The sequence below is a fragment of the Octopus sinensis genome, unplaced genomic scaffold (genome assembly GCF_006345805.1).
Source record: "Octopus sinensis unplaced genomic scaffold, ASM634580v1 Contig12038, whole genome shotgun sequence".
NCBI lineage: Eukaryota > Metazoa > Mollusca > Cephalopoda > Octopoda > Octopodidae > Octopus > Octopus sinensis.
Genome location: NW_021832529.1, coordinates 23,605 through 42,886, shown reverse-complemented (window position 1 = coordinate 42,886; position 19,282 = coordinate 23,605). Strand labels below are relative to the sequence as shown.

General features: G+C 37.4%; 1 protein-coding gene and 1 long non-coding RNA gene across 2 annotated transcripts; one reads left to right on the top strand and one right to left on the bottom strand.

Moving 5' to 3' along the window:
* Window positions 1-2,691: 2,691 nt before the first annotated feature.
* LOC115229151 (39S ribosomal protein L9, mitochondrial-like) lies at window positions 2,692-5,160 on the bottom strand. The gene is made up of 3 exons (XM_029799558.2): window positions 5,004-5,160; window positions 3,393-3,473; window positions 2,692-2,829 (listed from the first exon to the last, which is right to left on the bottom strand). Exons 1-3 carry the CDS (start codon window positions 5,082-5,084, stop codon window positions 2,692-2,694), a joined length of 300 nt encoding a protein of 99 aa, XP_029655418.1. The 5' UTR covers window positions 5,085-5,160.
* A 5,047-nt stretch (window positions 5,161-10,207) lies between these two features.
* On the top strand, window positions 10,208-19,027 carry LOC115229156. The gene is made up of 5 exons (XR_003883301.2): window positions 10,208-10,294; window positions 11,773-11,834; window positions 13,071-13,185; window positions 15,947-16,600; window positions 19,016-19,027. It is a non-coding gene; the product is annotated as an uncharacterized LOC115229156 (long non-coding RNA).
* Window positions 19,028-19,282: the final 255 nt, after the last annotated feature.

Genomic DNA, 19,282 nt, shown 5'->3' with positions numbered 1-19,282 from the left:
ATACCTTCACTACAGTTAGAGATATTGAATTTTTTGCTAGTCTCTAATGAGAACAAAGAAGAGGGAAAAGAGCAAACAGGGTAAATATATCAGTTACAGATGAACACATTATATACACTCACAAATAAAATGTTATGCAATATGTCCATGGCATATAGCAGCAATGTTATAAAACCTCTATGAAAATTGATTGACCTTAGATAGGCACATCTGAAAGTATTAAAAAACAAACAAGGGTACTTTATAACAAAAACAAAACAAAAGCAAAATTTAAAGAAATATTAAAAAACAAGAAACTACAATGGTACTTTTTAAAATGATTTAATTTAAAAACAAATATAAAAAAACTTTCTAATTAGCAAATACTAGCAGTATCGCCCGGCGTTGCTCGGGTTTGTTTCGACCCGCTGGAATTGTAATTTTGAAGAGTAAAAATTTTGTGAACATTTTTCTGGTCGAAATACACCGAAAAGTGGCGACACAGCAGTGAAAAAATCGTAAAAAATAGGGATTTTCATAGAAAAAAGCATCTTTTTGATGTAAATAATTTTTGGTGTTAACATGGTCCGATTTGAATTTTATGTTCTACGGAAGGAAGAGCAACCCTTCTTCTATCATACTCTCAATTTTGGTCGACTTGCGCCGCAGGGTCTCGGAGGAGATAGTGTTAGTTGAAGGTTACCAAACGTGGCGCACACAGACAACTTTAGCTTTATATAGAGATAACACACACACATTAATACACATACATAGACACACACACACATGTATGTATGGATGTATATATGGGTACTTGTATCGCAGAGTGGTCCCGGTTGCGCACACGCGGATTCGCGCGTGCGAGCCAGACGTAGGTACTCGATACTCGATCGCCCTTAAATAATTACTTTTTTTTACAGAAACGCGAACGTATATAACGCGCAAAATTATTCCGTACAATTTATCAAATTAAATAACGCAAAATTAATATATTTTTTGAAATTGCAAATTATTTAGAATATAAAAATCTGGCTGCTATTTCTAGGTGCCTGAGTAACAACCTCGCGGATTTACAGATAAATGAATTAATTACTATTTTACAGAATAAAATTAAATAATTCTTGAAAATTAATTAATATTAATATTTTTTGAACAAAGTAAATAATTTTTAAAACTTAAATAATAATTTTTTTTACACAAACGCGAACGGGGAAAAGGGGGTGGCGAATTCGATTTTTTTATTTTCGTTGAATGAATAGAAAAAATGTATAATATATGTTGTACATACCTAAATTTTTTCTTTTTCATGACATTGTAGCAAAATAGTAGTGAATTATATAAATACCAGCAGTACATTTTTTTTCTGGGGTATTTTTTTTCAACCTCGTCACATATTTGCCCCTTTCAATTTAAACAAAGTCTTAATTAAGCAATTACGGCAGCTTAGCAATGGTTTCAATACAGGCGTGACATCTGTATCTCAATTGTTCAAAACCCTTCGAATTTTTTCGCACGTGATGATATCATAGTGAAAACTTTCAATTACGCGCGCTTAGAAGTACGCTCGCAAATCAATACTACCAAAATTTTGAAGTTCGCGCTCCGCTTGTGTGTGTGTGTGTGTGTGCGTGCTTTAGGTGTACGTAGGTATGTGTTTTTGTGTGTGTGTGTCACTGAAGCCATACATACATATATACATACATAACCTCTCTCTCTCTCTTTTCTCTCTCAGTCACTCACTACAAAAAGTGAATAAAAAAAGTTCAGTTATTTCTGTCTTTCACTCTCTCTGTCTCTTTACACACACTAACAAAAGCACTTCACTTACACACGACACTTTCTGTGTCGCACAACCCATCAAACACACACACACACACACACACACACACACACACACACACACACACACACACACACACACACACACACACACACACTCACGCACGCACACATGTACATCAATGCTTTCGGAGTGAAATGTTAAAATATTGAGTTTTCTCGAATTTTGTCTTAATTGGGGGTGAAATTGAAAGAAATTTGTTATGGCATGACCGAATGGAGTACTTTGAAAAATCTTAGGTAAACTCTAATTGAAGAAATTGTGTGAGGAGTAAATCGTTATGTATTTATTTGTTTCTGTTTGCTGTGTTTTTTTTTTATTTTTTGAGTAGTGGTTTACGGTACACTTGCAAAGAGAAAGTGGGAGAAATTATGTTGATAGCATGAGTGATCCGTTTTATAGAAATACTTTCAGTTTAGTCTTCCTCAAATCACTCTGTCGCTATTTACTCTCTTCCAAGAACATTTTCACTCACTCTTATCTCTTAGCTTGCCATACATTTTACTCATGTATCTATCAGCGTGATATACAGAAACAAATATTACATCGCCATCGCATTCTATTGTCTACCTGTCAACACACACACAGTGAATTACTTTCAGTTTATTCGTTGCACACTGTGTGTGTGCGTGTGCGTGTGGTGTAAACCACATTAAGAAAAGCATTTGACATACACACCAGAATGTGAGTTTTCTGTAAATTTTGCTTAATTGGAGTTTAAATTTTAAAAACTGGACCTGGCATGACCCGATGCATTCTACTCTTAAAATGCTAGGTAAATTGTAATTGAAGAAATCCTATATTGTAGATTTCTATAACTGACAAAGGGAGGCAGATAAAATCTGCCTTTTATAATAAGAGATATAGCAATTTTAATCATTCCCTATTTGTCTGTGCTCCTTTTGTCTTTTTAATGTGGTTGGTAAGTTGGTAGGAATAACGTCTTTCGAAGGATCTTTATGTTTCAAAATAATGAGGCATTTCACCGTCACCTCTTCTTTACCATTCATCTGAAATGTAAAGAAGTAAATATAGTCACAGGTATCTGGTGTGTACTTGTGTGTGTGTGTGTGTGTGTGTGAAATAAAAGTACATGCATTTCTTTAAACAGCATGTTTGGTTCAACAACTGGCTTAATATTAAGCCAATTCAAGTCTCTGACAATGCATCCAGTTATTGTTTAGCCCTAGGCCAGACCTATAATTAATGGTATTCCAGTCATGATCATTATTCTCTTCAAGCATAGAGCATCTAGGACTTCATTATCCAATGTAGCCTTCTTCAATTTTTTAGATGATAAGGTAAGATTTGAGAAAGGTTTTACTATTTCTGGCATACTGGGTGATCATGAAGAGTCTCCATCATTGGCTTTAATACATCCAGTTAGTATAAGAAGTCAATGCATGTATTACAGGTAATGAAACAGAAAAGGCAAAATTGAGAGTAAAACTTAGTTTTCACTATTGTTTTAGTAGAGATAGAGTAACAGTAGAGAAATACAGACAAGATATATAAATAACAACAATAAAATTGTCGGTGATCTTCTAGAAGTAACTTGAAAACACAAGCTTACTTTCAATTGTATATCTATTTCCTCAGGTTCTGTAATTACTTTATCAGGCAGAGTGATGACTTCTTCAGCTACTTCAACACCCTTCAGAAACAGAAAGAGAATTAAAAGGAAAATAAGAGAACAAACAATATTACTGTAATTGTATTAATTGACCTAATGAATATGCTAGATAGTATATCTATTATTTGGACTAATTGTTGAAATACAGGGTTTATTCCTTTTCATACATAAAGGGATTACACGAGGCATGTAGATGTGAATGTGGCCTCAAACGTTCTGGTGAAAGGTAAGATTTATGATAAACTAATGCAAAATATATAGCTCTTGAATCTAGGCTATAAATTTTCATTTTTACATATCATCATAAGTGCATTAGGCTATGTATCTAGGGATCTGCACAAAAAAAATCCAATCTGTTAATGGCACAGCAAAAATTTGTAAGATGTTCAAAAGATTCTTGATCTGAGATACTTTAGATAAATATGTGCATACACTTGGCTGTGTTCATCTACAAGGACATACAATGTACATGTCAATGTCTATCATGAGCTGTGAAGCAGAAAATAATTCCTCAAAGATAGTCTTTATAAAGAACAAATTTCACTCTATTATTACTGAAGAGCACTTAAATTCTTTATCCATATAGTCTGTAAAGAATGACATACAAGGTACTTGACAATGTCTATCATGAGCTGCGAAGCAGAAAATAATTCCTCAAAGATAGTCTTTATAAAGAACAAATTTCACTCTACTATTACTGAAGAGCGCTTACATTCTTTATCCAAACAGTCTGTAAAGAATGACATTGCAAGGAAACTCTTAATATGATAAAAGTTAAGTTTACATGAATAAATTGCAGAAAAAAGAGCAGTTTGTGAAATGTGGTTCATGTAATATGTATTCTCACAGGTGTTTAAAATGAAAGATTATATTAACTCTAGTCTTTGCTATGTTTTATTTCATTAATCTACATATCATCAAGCATAAATAATGCCTAATTTTCATCCTTCCATATCTTAAAAACTATATGAGAAGTAACACAGTATAGCAATTTAAACCAAAAGCTGAGATGTGCTGGTTAAATTTTATTTAAAAATTTCTAGTAATCTGTCATGGAACAAGCATATCGAAAAAGGTAACAGTGATCACTCAGTGCATGTTACTGGGAGAAAGAGGCTCACTGCATGGCCCTTTTTTCCATAGATTTCACATTTTCCATCCTTTGGGCTTCAAAGTCCTTGCATGGGTAGTAGGGCCTTTCACATCTTGCTGAAAGGTATTCTATAATTATCCTACAAGAGTGGAAGGTGTGGGATGTAATAGTTCAAACTTTAGGACCACAAAAATGAAAGTCAGCTACTGACTAGATTAAAATAGATGTACTTTTGGAGTAAATATGCAACACTGCATGTTACATGTTACTCTAAAGTTTTTAGGATAATTTAGGCCCTACAATCAAGATTCATGTTATATCTTTTACAGTATTTACTCTTCTCAAAGTATATTCAATCAAAATTAATCTTCTTTAGCATAATATGGTATCTGCTGAGTCTATCTTCACAATTAGTTAAAGATTATAAAAGAAAATAGTTAAACAGTAGAATACTTTACCCTCAGTCTAAAAGCCACAACAACATGCTCCTTGCTCAACACCCATGGATTATCACCACTCATTGGAATAGCAAGGTACATGTTAGATAATGTTTTCAGAGTCTACAAATAAAATATCAAGAAATTATTACCGTCATCATTGGTTTAATGATTATATCTTTCACACAAATAAAGCAGCTATCCTCTCAGAATTCTATTTTTATGACAGTTTTATTTCCATTGTTCTGTGTTAACATATAGCCAAGATGTTAAATTTTTGTTTTGTGTTGGAGCAAATTTACAGTTACAGCTACCTGTTACCACTTAACCCAGGGAACAGAGAATAAAATGCATTTTTATCAACCAAGTAGACTGAAGCCTGTAGATTTATATTCCTTGAAAAGGCTCATGAACTTACAAAATTGGGGACATAAATGAAGTAATGTGACATGCCATCATCCTAATAATAATGTTTCCTAACAGGCGGCATAAAGCTACATATTTTGCTAGCAGAGAACAGTTGATTAAATCAAATCCATTATTTGACTGGTTTTATTTTATCAACCTGGAAAGATAAAAGGCTGTGTTGACTTTGATGGGGTTTGAATGCATATGTAACTAAATATTGATTTTAAATTTTGGAACAAGACCAGCAATTTCGGGAAGTGGGTAAGTTGATTACATCAGCTCCATAGTTCAACTGGTATTTGGCAGAATTTGAACTCAGAACATAAGATAGGTGAGATGCCACCAAGTATTTTGCTCAGTGTGCTAATGATTTTGCCAGCTTACCACATTGATGTGACTAAATATTGGTTTCAAATTTTGGCATCATCATCATCATCATCATCATCATTTAGCATCCGTTTTCCATGCTAGCATGGGTTGGACGGTTCAACTGGGGTCTGTGAAGCCAGAAGGCTGCATCAGGCCCAGTCTGATCTGGCAGTGTTTCTACAGCTGGATGCCCTTCCTAACACCAACCACTCCGCGAGTGTAGTGGGTGCTTTTTACGTGCCACCTGCACAGGAGCCAGACGGAGCTGGCAAACGGCCACGAACAGATGGTGCTTTTACGTGCCACCGGCACGGGGGCCAGGTGAGGCTGGCAACGGACACAAACGGATGGTGCTTTTACGTGCCACCAGCACGGAGGCCAGTCGGGGCGGTGCTGGCAACGGCCACGAACGGATGGTGCTTTTACGTGTCACTGGCACGGAGGCCAGTCGGGGCGGCACTGGCAATGGCCACAATCGGATGGTTCGCTTACTTGTTACCGGCACTGGTATCACAGCTGCAATTTCCATTGATGTTGATCGACTTCGATTTTGGTTCTGCTTCTGATATCTGATTTGATTTGGTTTGATTTTGATTTTGATTTTGATTTTCACTTACCTCAACGGGTCTTCACAAGTGGAGTTTTGTGTCCCAAGAAGGAAAGGTATGTATAAGTCGACTGGCTACATACCAGGTAGAGGCCACGGGTTATGGTCTCACTAGTCTTGCCGGGTCTTCTCACGCACAGCATACTTCCATAGGTCTCGGTCTCTAGTCATTTCCTTGGTGATACCTAAAGTGAGAAGGTTGTGCTTCACCACCTCGTCCCAGGTTTTCCTGGGTCGACCGCTTCCACAGGTTCCCTCAACTGCTAGGGTGTGGCACTTTTGCACACAACTATCTTCAGCCATTCTCGTCACATGACCATACCAGTGCAAACGTTTCTCTTGCACACCACAACTGATGCTTCTTAGGTCCAACTTTTCTCTCAAGGTACTTACACTCTGTCGATTATGAACACTGACATTACACATCCATCAGAGCATACTGTCTTCATTTCTTGCGAGCTTACGCATATCCTCAGCAGTCACGGCCCATGTTTCCCTACCATATAGCATGGCTGTACGTTCACATGCATCATACAGTCTGCCTTTTACTCTGAGCGAGAGGCCTTTTGTCACCAGCAGGGGTAAGAGCTCTCTAAACTTTGCCCAGGCTATTCTTACTCTAGCAGTTACACTTTCAGCACACCCACCCCCGCTACTGACTTGGTCACCTAGGTATCGGAAGCTATCAACTACTTCTAGTTTGACTCCCTGGAACGTGGTAGAAGTTGGTCTCTGCACATTTCCAGTGTTTATTGCTCCTGAGCATCAGCCACATTCAAAAACTATTTTCCTAGTTAGCCTTCCTTTGACATTGCTGCACCTCTTATGTGTCCATAGCTTACACTTGGTGCACCTTTTCTACAGATCGAGCAGGGCCATCTACCTGAAGTCGTTTGTGATTGGTCTACCTTCCTACTTATTAGGACTTTGGTTTTGGCTAGGTTGATTCTAAGGCCCTTCGATTCTAATCCTTGCTTCCACACCTGAAACTTCTCCTCCAGTTCTGATAGTGACTCAGCAATTAGAGCAAAGTCATCAGCATAGAGGAGCTCCCAGGGGCATCCTGTCTTGAATTCCTCCGTTATTGCCTGGAGGACTATGATAAATAGGAGGGGACTGAGGACTGAACCTTGGTGGACCCCAACCTCTACCCGGAATTCTTCACTGTACTCATTGCCAACCCTCACCTTACTAGCAGCATCTCTGTACATGGCTCGCACAGCTCTCACTAACCATTCATCTATCCCTAGTTTCCTCATTGACCACCAGATAAGAGATCGGGGGACCCTGTCGAAGGCTTTCTCCATGTCAACAAAAGCCAGGTACAGGGCTTATCTTTGGCTAGGTATTTCTCCGGCAGCTGTCTTACCAGGAATATAGCATCAGTAGTACTTTTCCCTGGCACGAACCCAAACTGCATCTCATCTAAGCTAACTCTCTCTCTAATAAGTTGGGCTATAACCCTCTCCGTAACCTTCATTACCTGATCCACCAGCTTAATACCCCTGTAGTTATTTGTATCTAGGGCGTCACCTTTACCTTTGTAGCAGTTGACTAGTATGCTGCTACACCAGTCATTGGGTATGACTCCTTCGTGTATCACCTGGTTAACTATATGGGTGACTAGGCTAAAGCCGACACTACCAGATATTTTGAGCATCTCTGCAGTAATTCCTGATGGGCCTGGGGCTTTCCCTGTTTTCATGCTTGTAATTGCCTTAACTACTAAGGAACTGTCAACTCGGATTGCTGGTCCCTCTGTTGGGTCGACATTCGGCAGACTCTCTTTATCCCATTCATTTTCCTCATTCAGCGACCTTTCATATTGGCGTCTCCAAACCTCTCTCTTTGCATCCTCATTTAGCACAAGTGAACCGTCATCCTTGCGAACACATTTCTCTCCTACCACGTCACGATTCTCTCTCACACACTGTCTTGCAACACGAAATACCTCAAGTCTTTCATCCTCACGGCGCAGAACATTGGCAAATTTTTTCTTATCTGCTTTCCCTCTGGCTAAATACACCTGCCTCCTAGCTTCCCTTCTGGCAGTCTGATACACTTCCCTGCTACCACCGTTCTTCCAGTCCTTCCAAGTCTGTTTCTTTTGTCTAATAGCCCTGTCAACAATATTGTTCCACCACCACGTTATTTTGGGTCTTGAGGGGACTTTGCACCAGTCACAGATCTGGTCAGTGGCTTTCAGCAGGTTGTCCCTCAGAAGCGTCCAGTTGTCTTCTACCCCATGTGTAGCTATACCCACTTCTATTTCGTCAAAGGCTTCAAGTAACATATCTCTAAATCTCTGTCCATTCGCAGGGTCTTTAAGCTTCCAGACCCTTCTTCTCCATGTTGGTCATCTTCTAGTCATCCTCTTAGTCCTGATCCTAAAGTCACTAACTACCAGTCTATGTTGTGGGGTGCATTCTTCGCCTGGGAAGGTTTTGGCATTTATAAGCAGCCTTCTTTCCCTTTTTCTGGCAAGGATGTAGTCGATTTGGCTAGTATGCCGGCCCGATCGGTAGGTGACCAGGTGGCTTGTCGGTTTCCTGAAGTTAGTGTTGCAAACCATAAGACTATTCGCATCGCAGAACTCCAGCAGCCTGGTTCCCTCCTCATTGCGGGAACCATAACCATAGCTTCCATGTACGCCATGGAAGGCCCCTGCATATCGTCCAACATGCCCATTGAAGTCACCAGCCACAAAGAGAAGGTCCCTGTCGTTCGTCAATGAGGTGGTCTGCAGTAGGGTGTCATAGAAACTGTCTTTCTGTCCATCGGGTAGTTCTGGCTGAGGGGCATAGGCCAATATAATGGTTGCTAATCTATGATGAAGCACTATTCTAATCTTAAGTATTCTGTCACTTACTCTGATTACCTCAAGTACCTTATCTACCAATTTTTCAACGAGAGGTATACCCACGCCTCCAACCCCATCAGTGTTTCCTGCCCAGAAAATCTTGTACCTGTTTCCTTTGCCTGTGAGGAACCTAGCAGAACCACCTCTCCACCTTACTTCTTGGATGCAACAGATATCAACTCGTCTCCGTTCAAGCATCTCAACAATCTCACCAGACCTACCTTTCAGTGTGCCTACGTTGAGAGTGCCAACCCTGAGGGTGTGGAAGGTATGGGCCCTAGAGGCCCAGGGACGGGGAGCAGTGGTGTCATGTACCTGAAAAGAAAGCTCGCATTTGGCAGAATTCATAAGCAAAGCAATGATCTTAAGTTCAACCTGCTTCACAACACTATCATGTTTTGCGCCGTATGGTCACTACCTTATATAGTAGGGGTGGTATTGGCTTAAGGCCTTTAGGTGTTCATGGAAGAAAAGCAAAGGAAGACAAGATGAGATAAGGACTTCTGGTTTCACCGTACACTCTTGCAAATCCCAACCTGCTCACACTCTGTCTCAACACACTTATACTCACCTTGTACATTAAGGAAACACCCAGACTTGCTGCTCCTTCTAATCATTCTCATTCTCGTTCTTAAAGTTGAGTAACCATGTTGCTCCTCTACAAGAACATATTTGCCTCTCCCTTCTCCCTTTCCTTCATACTTTAACCCCTCATTTTCTTCCATACACGACACCCACCATCACCACCACCACAGGTCTTGTAGTTTTGTGACCTCACCATGCACTCAGTACACATTTTAAAGTGATTGGTGTTAGGAAGGTTATCCAGCCATAGAAACTAGGCCGTTGCAGACACTAGAAGACAGCATGGTCCTTGTACACATTGGATCCTGTAAAACCATCTAGCCTATATGTAATGATGGTGATGATTGTGTTTTAGATACTATTTAATGCATTTTTGAATACCTATCTTATATATCATTCCATAACATTCTATACCACTTTGTAAACTCTATGGTGATAATGTAACCAAGTTTCAGGAACAGTTACGCAAACAAAGTTTACGAAGTAAGTATAAAATATTTAGTAGTTCTCACATATTCTAGTTAGTATGCTAGCTAAAGCACATTAAATCAATAGAAATTGTGTGCTACTTATTATATTGTCAGGGTAAAATGCTGAGATAAAAATAAGGACTTGGGTCTGCTAAGTACATTTTAAGTACAATAGTTGAAAAAGTATCAACTAATATCCACTAACTTACAAACTTTAAATTTTAGGCTGACTGACTCAACACAGTCTATACAGAACAATTGAGGTGAACCTTATTTTGCTCACTTGTTATGTTGATAATACTCAGTGTATATAGAGACACTCTATTTGTTACCAAGTGTTATTATGTGTATACACACCCTATTTGTTCAAAAACATTCTGAAAAAGAATTATTTTACATTCTCTCAAAGTTTCTAAATTCTTATAATATCAACTATATATCTTTCACTGGTTTCAGTCACTAGATTGTGGTCATACTGGGACACCATCTCAAAGAATTTTTAGTCAAATGTATTGACCCCAGTACTTATTTTTTTAAAGACTGGTACTTATTCTGTCGATCTCTTGCCAAACCACTAAGTTATGGGGTCATAAACACACCAGCACTGATTGTCAAGTGGTGGTGGTGGTGGTAGTGAGGACAGACACAGAGACACACACACACACATATATGTACATATATACAACAGACTTCTTTCAGTTTCCATCTACCAAATCCACTCGCAAGGTTTTGGTCAGCCCAAGGCTATAATATAAAACACTTGCTCAAGGTGCTTGCACTGAGACTGAGTCCTGAACCATGTGGTTGGGAAACACGCTTCTTACCACATACCCAAGCAGTTATATATGACATCAGGTCATTTATAAAGATATTAAATCAGCAGAATTATAATTAAGAAAAAAAATGACAGTCTTTGATAAATCCTTACAGTTGTTTTAAAAACTCAGTGATTGGTTGATGTAATAATGTGCATTATCAAACAGGTATACATTATGATTCAACTAACCATGCACACACACACATAATTCCACACACATACACACGTACACGCACACACAGACACACACACAAATTTTAAAATTTCATGTTTAGTGGAGAGCGAGAGTTACCAACTTAGTTTTGACATCATCAATATTTTTTTTATATCGCAGCTGGCAAGCTATGTATGTATGCATATGTGTGTATGTGTTTATATATATGTGTGTGTATATGTATGTATTTGTGTTGGTGTGATATTGATATACATACATATATAGCTAATAGTGAGTGATTATCAATCCAGGCAAAATATTTCATAAGCTCTCTGTTGGCATACCTGGTATACTTATGGCATCACAGTTCATCACAATTCTAGATTGTAAATCCATGGATGGTCTCCAGCGAAACAAGTTAAAAATAATAATCATTACATATTCCTCCTTTATTGGAGGAAATTAGGCTTACAGCAAGTATACAAATATATTAATTCTTTATGTTTCTTTTTTAATTTAGTATCACATATGAACTCAGTTCAGTGGCGGGTTGATTATGTTATCAGTTCGAAATCATTAAAGGTAAGGCATTAAGACATATAATATAGTAATTTAAAAGTTTTTTTATTATTCAGCTATTTACAAATGTTGGATTTCAATATATCATGACTGTTTATTGATACTATAATATAAAATTGAACTAATATTTTTTTTTCAAATCAGTCTTTCTATGTATTAAATTTTTTGTTAATATGTTTGTATTACATACTACTTAACTGTGAAATTTTCTTGGTCTAGATATTTCTCTCAAGTGATGTGGTAATATTAAGGACTCTGAAGTATAATGTTTTGAATATTTTTTTGTCCCTTACTAGTTTCATTTCATAAACTGCAACTAACCTTCATACTAATTTCAAGACCTTAGTCAGTTATATTGACTCTAGTACTTTGTCTTTCCGTCACACTGTTGTCAGTTTGAATTGCTGCTCACTCTGTTAGCATGAGGTAAACCTTATTTATCCTATGCATTCTGCTCATTCAACAACCTATCATGGTAGCACTTCCATGTCATTAGAAGTAACAAGTGTGCTTTCATCATTTTGGATATACTATTCTCTGATGACATCTAGCTTCCTTCTGACTTACTCACTCTCTTGTGATACTGAACACCTCAACCTGTGATCCTCATATTGCAGAATACGTGCACATCTCTTCCTTTCTGGTTCACCCTGAGTTTCTCTTTCAGCTACTTGATAATTCTCTCAATTTCTACATTCTTTACAACTCTATATACCATGTCATTCCACCACAATATTCGATCTAGCTGGAACTTTGATTTGGTCACGTGTCTGATTTGTAACCCTGAGAAGGTTATCTCAGAGGAACTCATGGTCTTCATCTATGCTATAAGGACCTAGCTTTGCCTCCCTAGATCTTGTTGTATTTCTTCAAACCTATAGCTAACTACAGGTTCCATGTCTTCTGTCTCTGAGTTTGTCTAGCTCTGACTCTGATGTCATCAGCCAATATTTTATGTTGGAGAGTGCATTTTTTACCAGGAAAGGATTTCATATTTACAGTGGCTTGCCTCTCGTATTTCCTTGTGAGGATGAAACCAATCTCACTTGATTTGTAGGTGATGAGACGACTGGCTGGTTTCTTAAAGTGTGTTGCAAATTATGTTGGTTGCATTAAAAAGCAGCAAGAGTCTTAAATCCTCCTTATTCTTCATACTATAGCCATTGCAGTACATGAGGAGAAGCAATAACAACAGCTGGTCAGTTTTTGTTATTTCAATGTTCTTGAATTCTTTTCCAGACAGTAAACAAACCAAATGTACAGATATGTTTAAAAGTTGTAAACCCAGACACAGAAAACGCAAAACCAGTTGTATTTAATATGTCTGCAGAAAAATTTCGTGTTTTTCTAAATGGTAAGTCTTTTGATTAAAGCCTATTTAAATTTGAATTTTTAAGTCCTGGTTTTCTAAAGAGGATATTTTTGTGATTCGGCATAGAGGTGACTGTGTTGTTGAGAAGCATGTGGTCTTGGGTTCTGTTCCACTGTGCAGCACATGTGGTCAGAGCCTTCTACAAAAGTCCTAGACTGATCAGAGCCATGTGAATAGATATCGTACACAGAAGCCCATCGCATGTGAATGTGTGAGCGTGTATATGCACGCATGCATGTGCCTTTTCCTTGACCTCAAATGATGATTGTAAACAAGCATCACTTTTATAAAAATGATGTTATTTGTTTCCAGCCATTTTTGATAAGCATGTCTGGCCATGGAAGAATATTATCTTGCTTGGAAACAAGTAAGAGTTGGTGACAGGATGGACATACAGCTATAGAAAAGCTGCTTCAGCTAATCCTGTCTGACTCATGCAAGCATAATAACAATGATGTCAAAATGTTTAAATATATATGTGTGCGTGCATGTTTAGCAGTTTTTCATATCAGTGTATATACATGTTAGGAATCATAAAAACATTATTGTCCTGTCTAGAGATTAAACAAAAAACCAGCAACAGAACTCATAATTGCTACAAATGCTGGGTCTCACTAGCACTGATGATCTCTCACTCTCCTTACCATACTAAAGACTATCGCAAAGACTGGCTTGCTTCCTCAGGGCCAGAGAAGTTTCTAACAATTACTAACCCTAATCAAAGTTCAAGTGTGACCTAAAATAAAATACTGTTATATCTGAAATGGCAACAGTGATGCTAGAATAAATACAAACAACCTACTCTGTGTCCATTAGTACACCTAAGGAGTTGGTAAAATGTGTTGTTCTTTCTTTATTTTATCTACAACCAGTACAGAGACCACTATTCTTTTGAAGTAGCTATTTTACCTGGAATTAACAAGAATTGTGAGAGATATGTTTAGTGGACAACATCCAAGATCCTCTAAAAATAGGTTGTAACTTTTTATAATATGCAGGCGTGGCTGTGTGGTAAGAAGTTTGCTTCCCAACCACATGGTTCTGGGTTCTGTCCACTGTATGACACCTTGAGCTAGTGTCTTCTGCTATACCCTCAAGCCAACCAAAGCCTTGTGAGTGGATTTGGTAGACAAAAACTGAAAGAAGCCTATCCTGTATATATATGTGTCTTCATATCTGTGTTTGTCCTCCACCACAGCTTGACTACCGGTGTTGGTTGTTTACATCCCCATAACTTAGTGGTTTGGCAAAGGAAACTGATAGAATAAGTATCAGGCTTAAAAAATAAGTACTGGGGTTGATTGATTCAACTAAAAAATTTTTCAAAGTGGTGTCCCAGCATGGTCACAGTCTCAGGACTTAAACAAGTAAAAGATAAGATGTAATTTATGTTTGGAAAGGAATATGATGGATACTTGAACTTTTACCCCATAAGCAGCAGAAATCATCAATTGATATTTCAATAGAAAACAGCAGACATTATCAATTGATGTTTCAAAAGTTTTACATAGATACAACCATCATAAAAAAAAAAGTGAATATTTTACAACACTTTTTAATGAGATTGAAAATGTTATTGTACAAGAGGCTAACAATTATTATAGTTTTTGTGTTTATTTAAAGTGGGTATGTATAAAAATTACTCTTGAGATATTTTTTGCTTTTTGCCTCATTGGTACATACATTCATGCAACCCTTTCCCACTGTTTAAATGTTAATGGTTGCTTGACCTTCATGAAATAACAGCTGAATCTCTCTCATAGCTCACTTTACCATGTTAAAAAAGTGTATATTGAATAATGTAGGTTTAGTTGCAGTTCATCTCAGCCTTTCAGTCTCCTGTGATACATAGGACATCCAAGTTCTCCTTTCTCATGCAGTCTTTCTAGTAACTCCCAGTTCTTTTCATCTTGTTTGTCTGTTGCTGAGATGATTCTTATTCCTGTTGGTTACTTAAGAAAATTTTACATTGTTAGATAGTTTTGAGTGCTATTACTTGTGTATAGATATCATCTTCATGTCCTGATGTCAGAGGGCACTTTAACTTCAGAAGAGCTTTAGCCAGAGGATGTCATCAATTTCTGAGGCAGGGAACTTTCTTTCCTCAAGATAAGTGAGTTTTTTTTGCTTCCTATCTAATGTTTTTAGCTGGCAGCCCTGTTAACCTTCTGTCCATCTACCAATCTAGAGGACCAGGTCTGTTATGCTCAAAGACATTGAGTAGATGCCTTTGCTTGTATCTCCGAGAGGAAGCCTCACATCCCTACAAAGGTCCTTGATACACTGGTGCTGATTGAGTGTGGTGGGCGTCATAGATGAGGTACATTAGTTATGGGGTGATTTGGGGATAACATCAACAATATAGACACTGAATATGGAGACTGGAGAGAAATTGAATATAATCTGTTGTGTGTATAACATCTTCCATGAGAGACAGTATAAATGAGTTGAGAAAGTGTCAGGGCATTAAAGGTATTAATCAGTATATGAAGGAGAGATAACTATGCTAACTGAGAGGGACATGTAAATAATAGAAGATGAATGAAAAGTGTGTTGACAAAGTGAGAGGAAGTGAGGCAGATTTGTCTCTGGATATTATGCCACAAATATGAGATGACATTTGCTCATTTCCAATTTGGAAAAACTAATTTTAAAGCAAGATTTATGATTATTGTGATTGAATTTTTTTCAATTTTTTCTCCATTCTTCTTAAAGTGAATTTTTTTTTATTTTATATTTCTAGAACTAAAACAAGTTGATACCATAATGGACAACCTGAATTCATCATAACAAATAATGTACAGCTGTCTTCTTGGCAAATGAATTCTCTGCAGAAACAGTTCAGACTTGGTGCTCTTAGGAAAACTCTGAATAGATAACACAAACTCCTTTTTCCTTTCCCCAATCTCAATAGGCTTAATTCAGAAATCATCTGATTCACAGTTGTATTTTTTTCCTGTCCTTAGGTAAGGCATGAATTTCACAACTTTTGTATGGTTAAGGCTGACCAATGATTACAGAATCTATTTGGCATATTTAGTAGAGGTTATTGACAAGATGGTACACCAACATTCTTCAGAGATACATGAACATCACAACCTCCTTACCTGCATTAAAATCAATTATTATTTATATTATCAAACATTGCACTATACACACTATACTACCTTTTTACATTCTGGATGATGCCATTTTGTTTATGCTACCAAAGATTTTAGTAAAGGCATAAACATCATAAACCTATCACCAGCTGTGCATGATTGACCTTAGTCTTCAGTTTAGTTTCAGTTTTATGCAGAAAGTACTTAACCTACTTTGCTAATATATCTAAATGTCACAACTTCCTATCTCTCCATTCTAAATATGAACTCTGACTGACTTTTAATACTAGAGGGATGTGGATTCATAGCAAATAAAATACCTTGTGGTGTTTCAATACAACCTTTTAGATTCTAAGTTTAAATCCCCTGGTGTCAACTTTACCTTCCATTCTTTGGTGTGGTTAAGGAAAATAAAGTTTTTGGTAAGTAATATGGAGGCAATATAATTAACTGTTTCCTCAATCTAAATGTCTGGCCTTGTGCCTATATTGGAAGCAATTATTAGAGGATGATGAATGGGAGAATCTTTAGTGTTGGACAAAATGTTTTGCTGCATTTAGTTAAAGCCGTTTAACGTTTTGCAATTAAATCCCTCTGAGATGAACTTTGCCTATTGTCCTTCCGAGGGTTCATCATCGTTTAACATCCACTTTCCATGCTAGCATGGGTTGGACAGTTTGACTGAGGGCTGGCGAACCAGATGGCTGCACCAGGCTCCAGTCTTGATCTGGCAGAGTTTCTACAGCTGGATGCCCTTCCTAATGCCAACCACTCCAAGAGTGTAGTGGGTGCTTTTACGTGTCAGGCAGTAATGGCAACGACCTCGCTCAAATCTTTTTACATATGTCACCGGCACAGGTGCCAGTAAGGCAATACTGGTAACGATCCTGCTCGAATGGTGCCTTTTACATGCCACCGGCACCGAAGCCAGTTAGCCACTCTGGCAGCGATCACGCTCGGATGGTGCTCTTAGCACCCTACTATCACGGGGCACAAGTGCCAGTAAGGCGACACTGGTAACGATCACACTCGAATGGTGCCTTTTATGTGCCACTGGCACAGAAGCCAGTTAGCTGCTCTGTCAACGATCATGCTCATATGGTGCTCTTTGCACCCCGCTAGCACGGGTGCCTGTCATCGAATTTCACTTTGATTTTGATTGATAAAATAAATTTCTTGTCAAATAATGGGGTTGCTGTAATCAACACTTCTCTAAATTGAAATGCAATTTAGTTACAACAATTTAACTTTTTTCATTGAAATTCAGCCAAGACAGATTTTCCCTTCATCCTTCTGGGACCAATGAATTACTGGAGGAATCAATTGAGTCAATTACACTCCTCCCTAGAAATGTGTTCTTGTATCTGTTTAAAAATAGAATTACACATAAAAGTGGTTGATGACAATATTTAGATATATCTATTTTCTGAGTTCAAATCTCACCGAGACTCTTTCAGCCTTGCAGGTTGAAAAAATAGTCACCAGGTCATATATTGCATCCCATTTCCTTGGCTTTGTGCCAAGATACATACCAGTAATACACTGAATTTGGTACACCATCTTACACAACGCCCTACATCTAGTTGAAAGATATTTTTATGTTGACATAGTTTGGAGAGAAGTCCAGCTTTGTGACAAACAAGAATTATCAAATATTTGCTCCCATCCCCTATCTTTTGTAATATTTAAGTTCTAAATAGGTACAACACTGACTTTCCGGACTCTGATGGTCCAGAACCTCTTGTAATCCACTCTGCTTTATGAACAGGAACTTCAAATTCTCACAGTTGCCAGACTAGCTTACTTGGTAGCTCTATATTTCATTTAATTAAGTAAATTTAATATTTGTTTAATATAGAGGTGACCACCCCTGGTTTGGAAAAATCAGTCATCTGAAAGTTTTCAGAAAATCAATGTTGTACCTGTAATAATAAAATCAAGCTACAATGCTTCATATAAGTAAATAAATACTAATGTCTTTTAACTGTTTTTGTCCCCCAAAAATTTCATAAGGGAATGAGATGTGATATACATGCTTTTCTCATAGATATTATTAATGTTAGTCAGAAACATAACCAAGATTGTGGATAGGAACTCCTTTGGTTTCTAAGTATATTTGACTGAGAATATAATTAAATGAAACATCTAACATGACCAATACAATACTGACCAGAATAGCCAAAATCAGAGATTTCATACTGTCCAAACAAAGTTTCTTTACCAACTGTAAATAAAATATGTAAATTATTATTTTAAAGAAATGAATCTGATTTATTGTTTCAATCTAAAAACAAAAAATTTTCCTTTTTGATTTTAGTTTTGTTACCAAACTTTTCCTTAAATAAAACTGACCATCTTATTTGACCACTTCCGGCTGTAGTTCTTATAAAGGATCTTTAGCACATGTTTTCTTAGACTTTTACGCCACTTGATTCACTGTTGTTTTGCAATATGCATAGCTAAGAATTTTTCTCTCATTTTCTCAATTGCCTCATTCATTCATTCACTCATGTAACCCGTAATACCAACATGTACTATCATGTTTATATTACATGTTTGATTCTTCAAATAACCTTCAAACTGTAATTCCCTAAAATCTTAGTTCTCTGTCACTGTTTCATAATGTTTTCGACATTGTTCTCTAAAATTTGTATGCATTCTTGTTTTACTTATGTCTCTCAATATAGTCATGTCTCTCTCCCCAACAATAGTAAACTGGCCATTGCTTGTCTGCAGTGCCCCCACCACCTATACTGGAAACCCCTACAGGGCTCTGCCTTGCTTCTGAACCAGAAGACTTACATACCTTCTTCCCTCCTTCCCCACTACAAACAAAACTGCATGCACCAAAGGGTGATATGTTACTTAGGAAATTATTAGTAAATTAACATGCCACCTACCTCTTTCTCCCTATGTATAATGGACTAACCGTGGCAGATCATTTATATAATTGACCTATTTATATTTGCAGCAGTAAC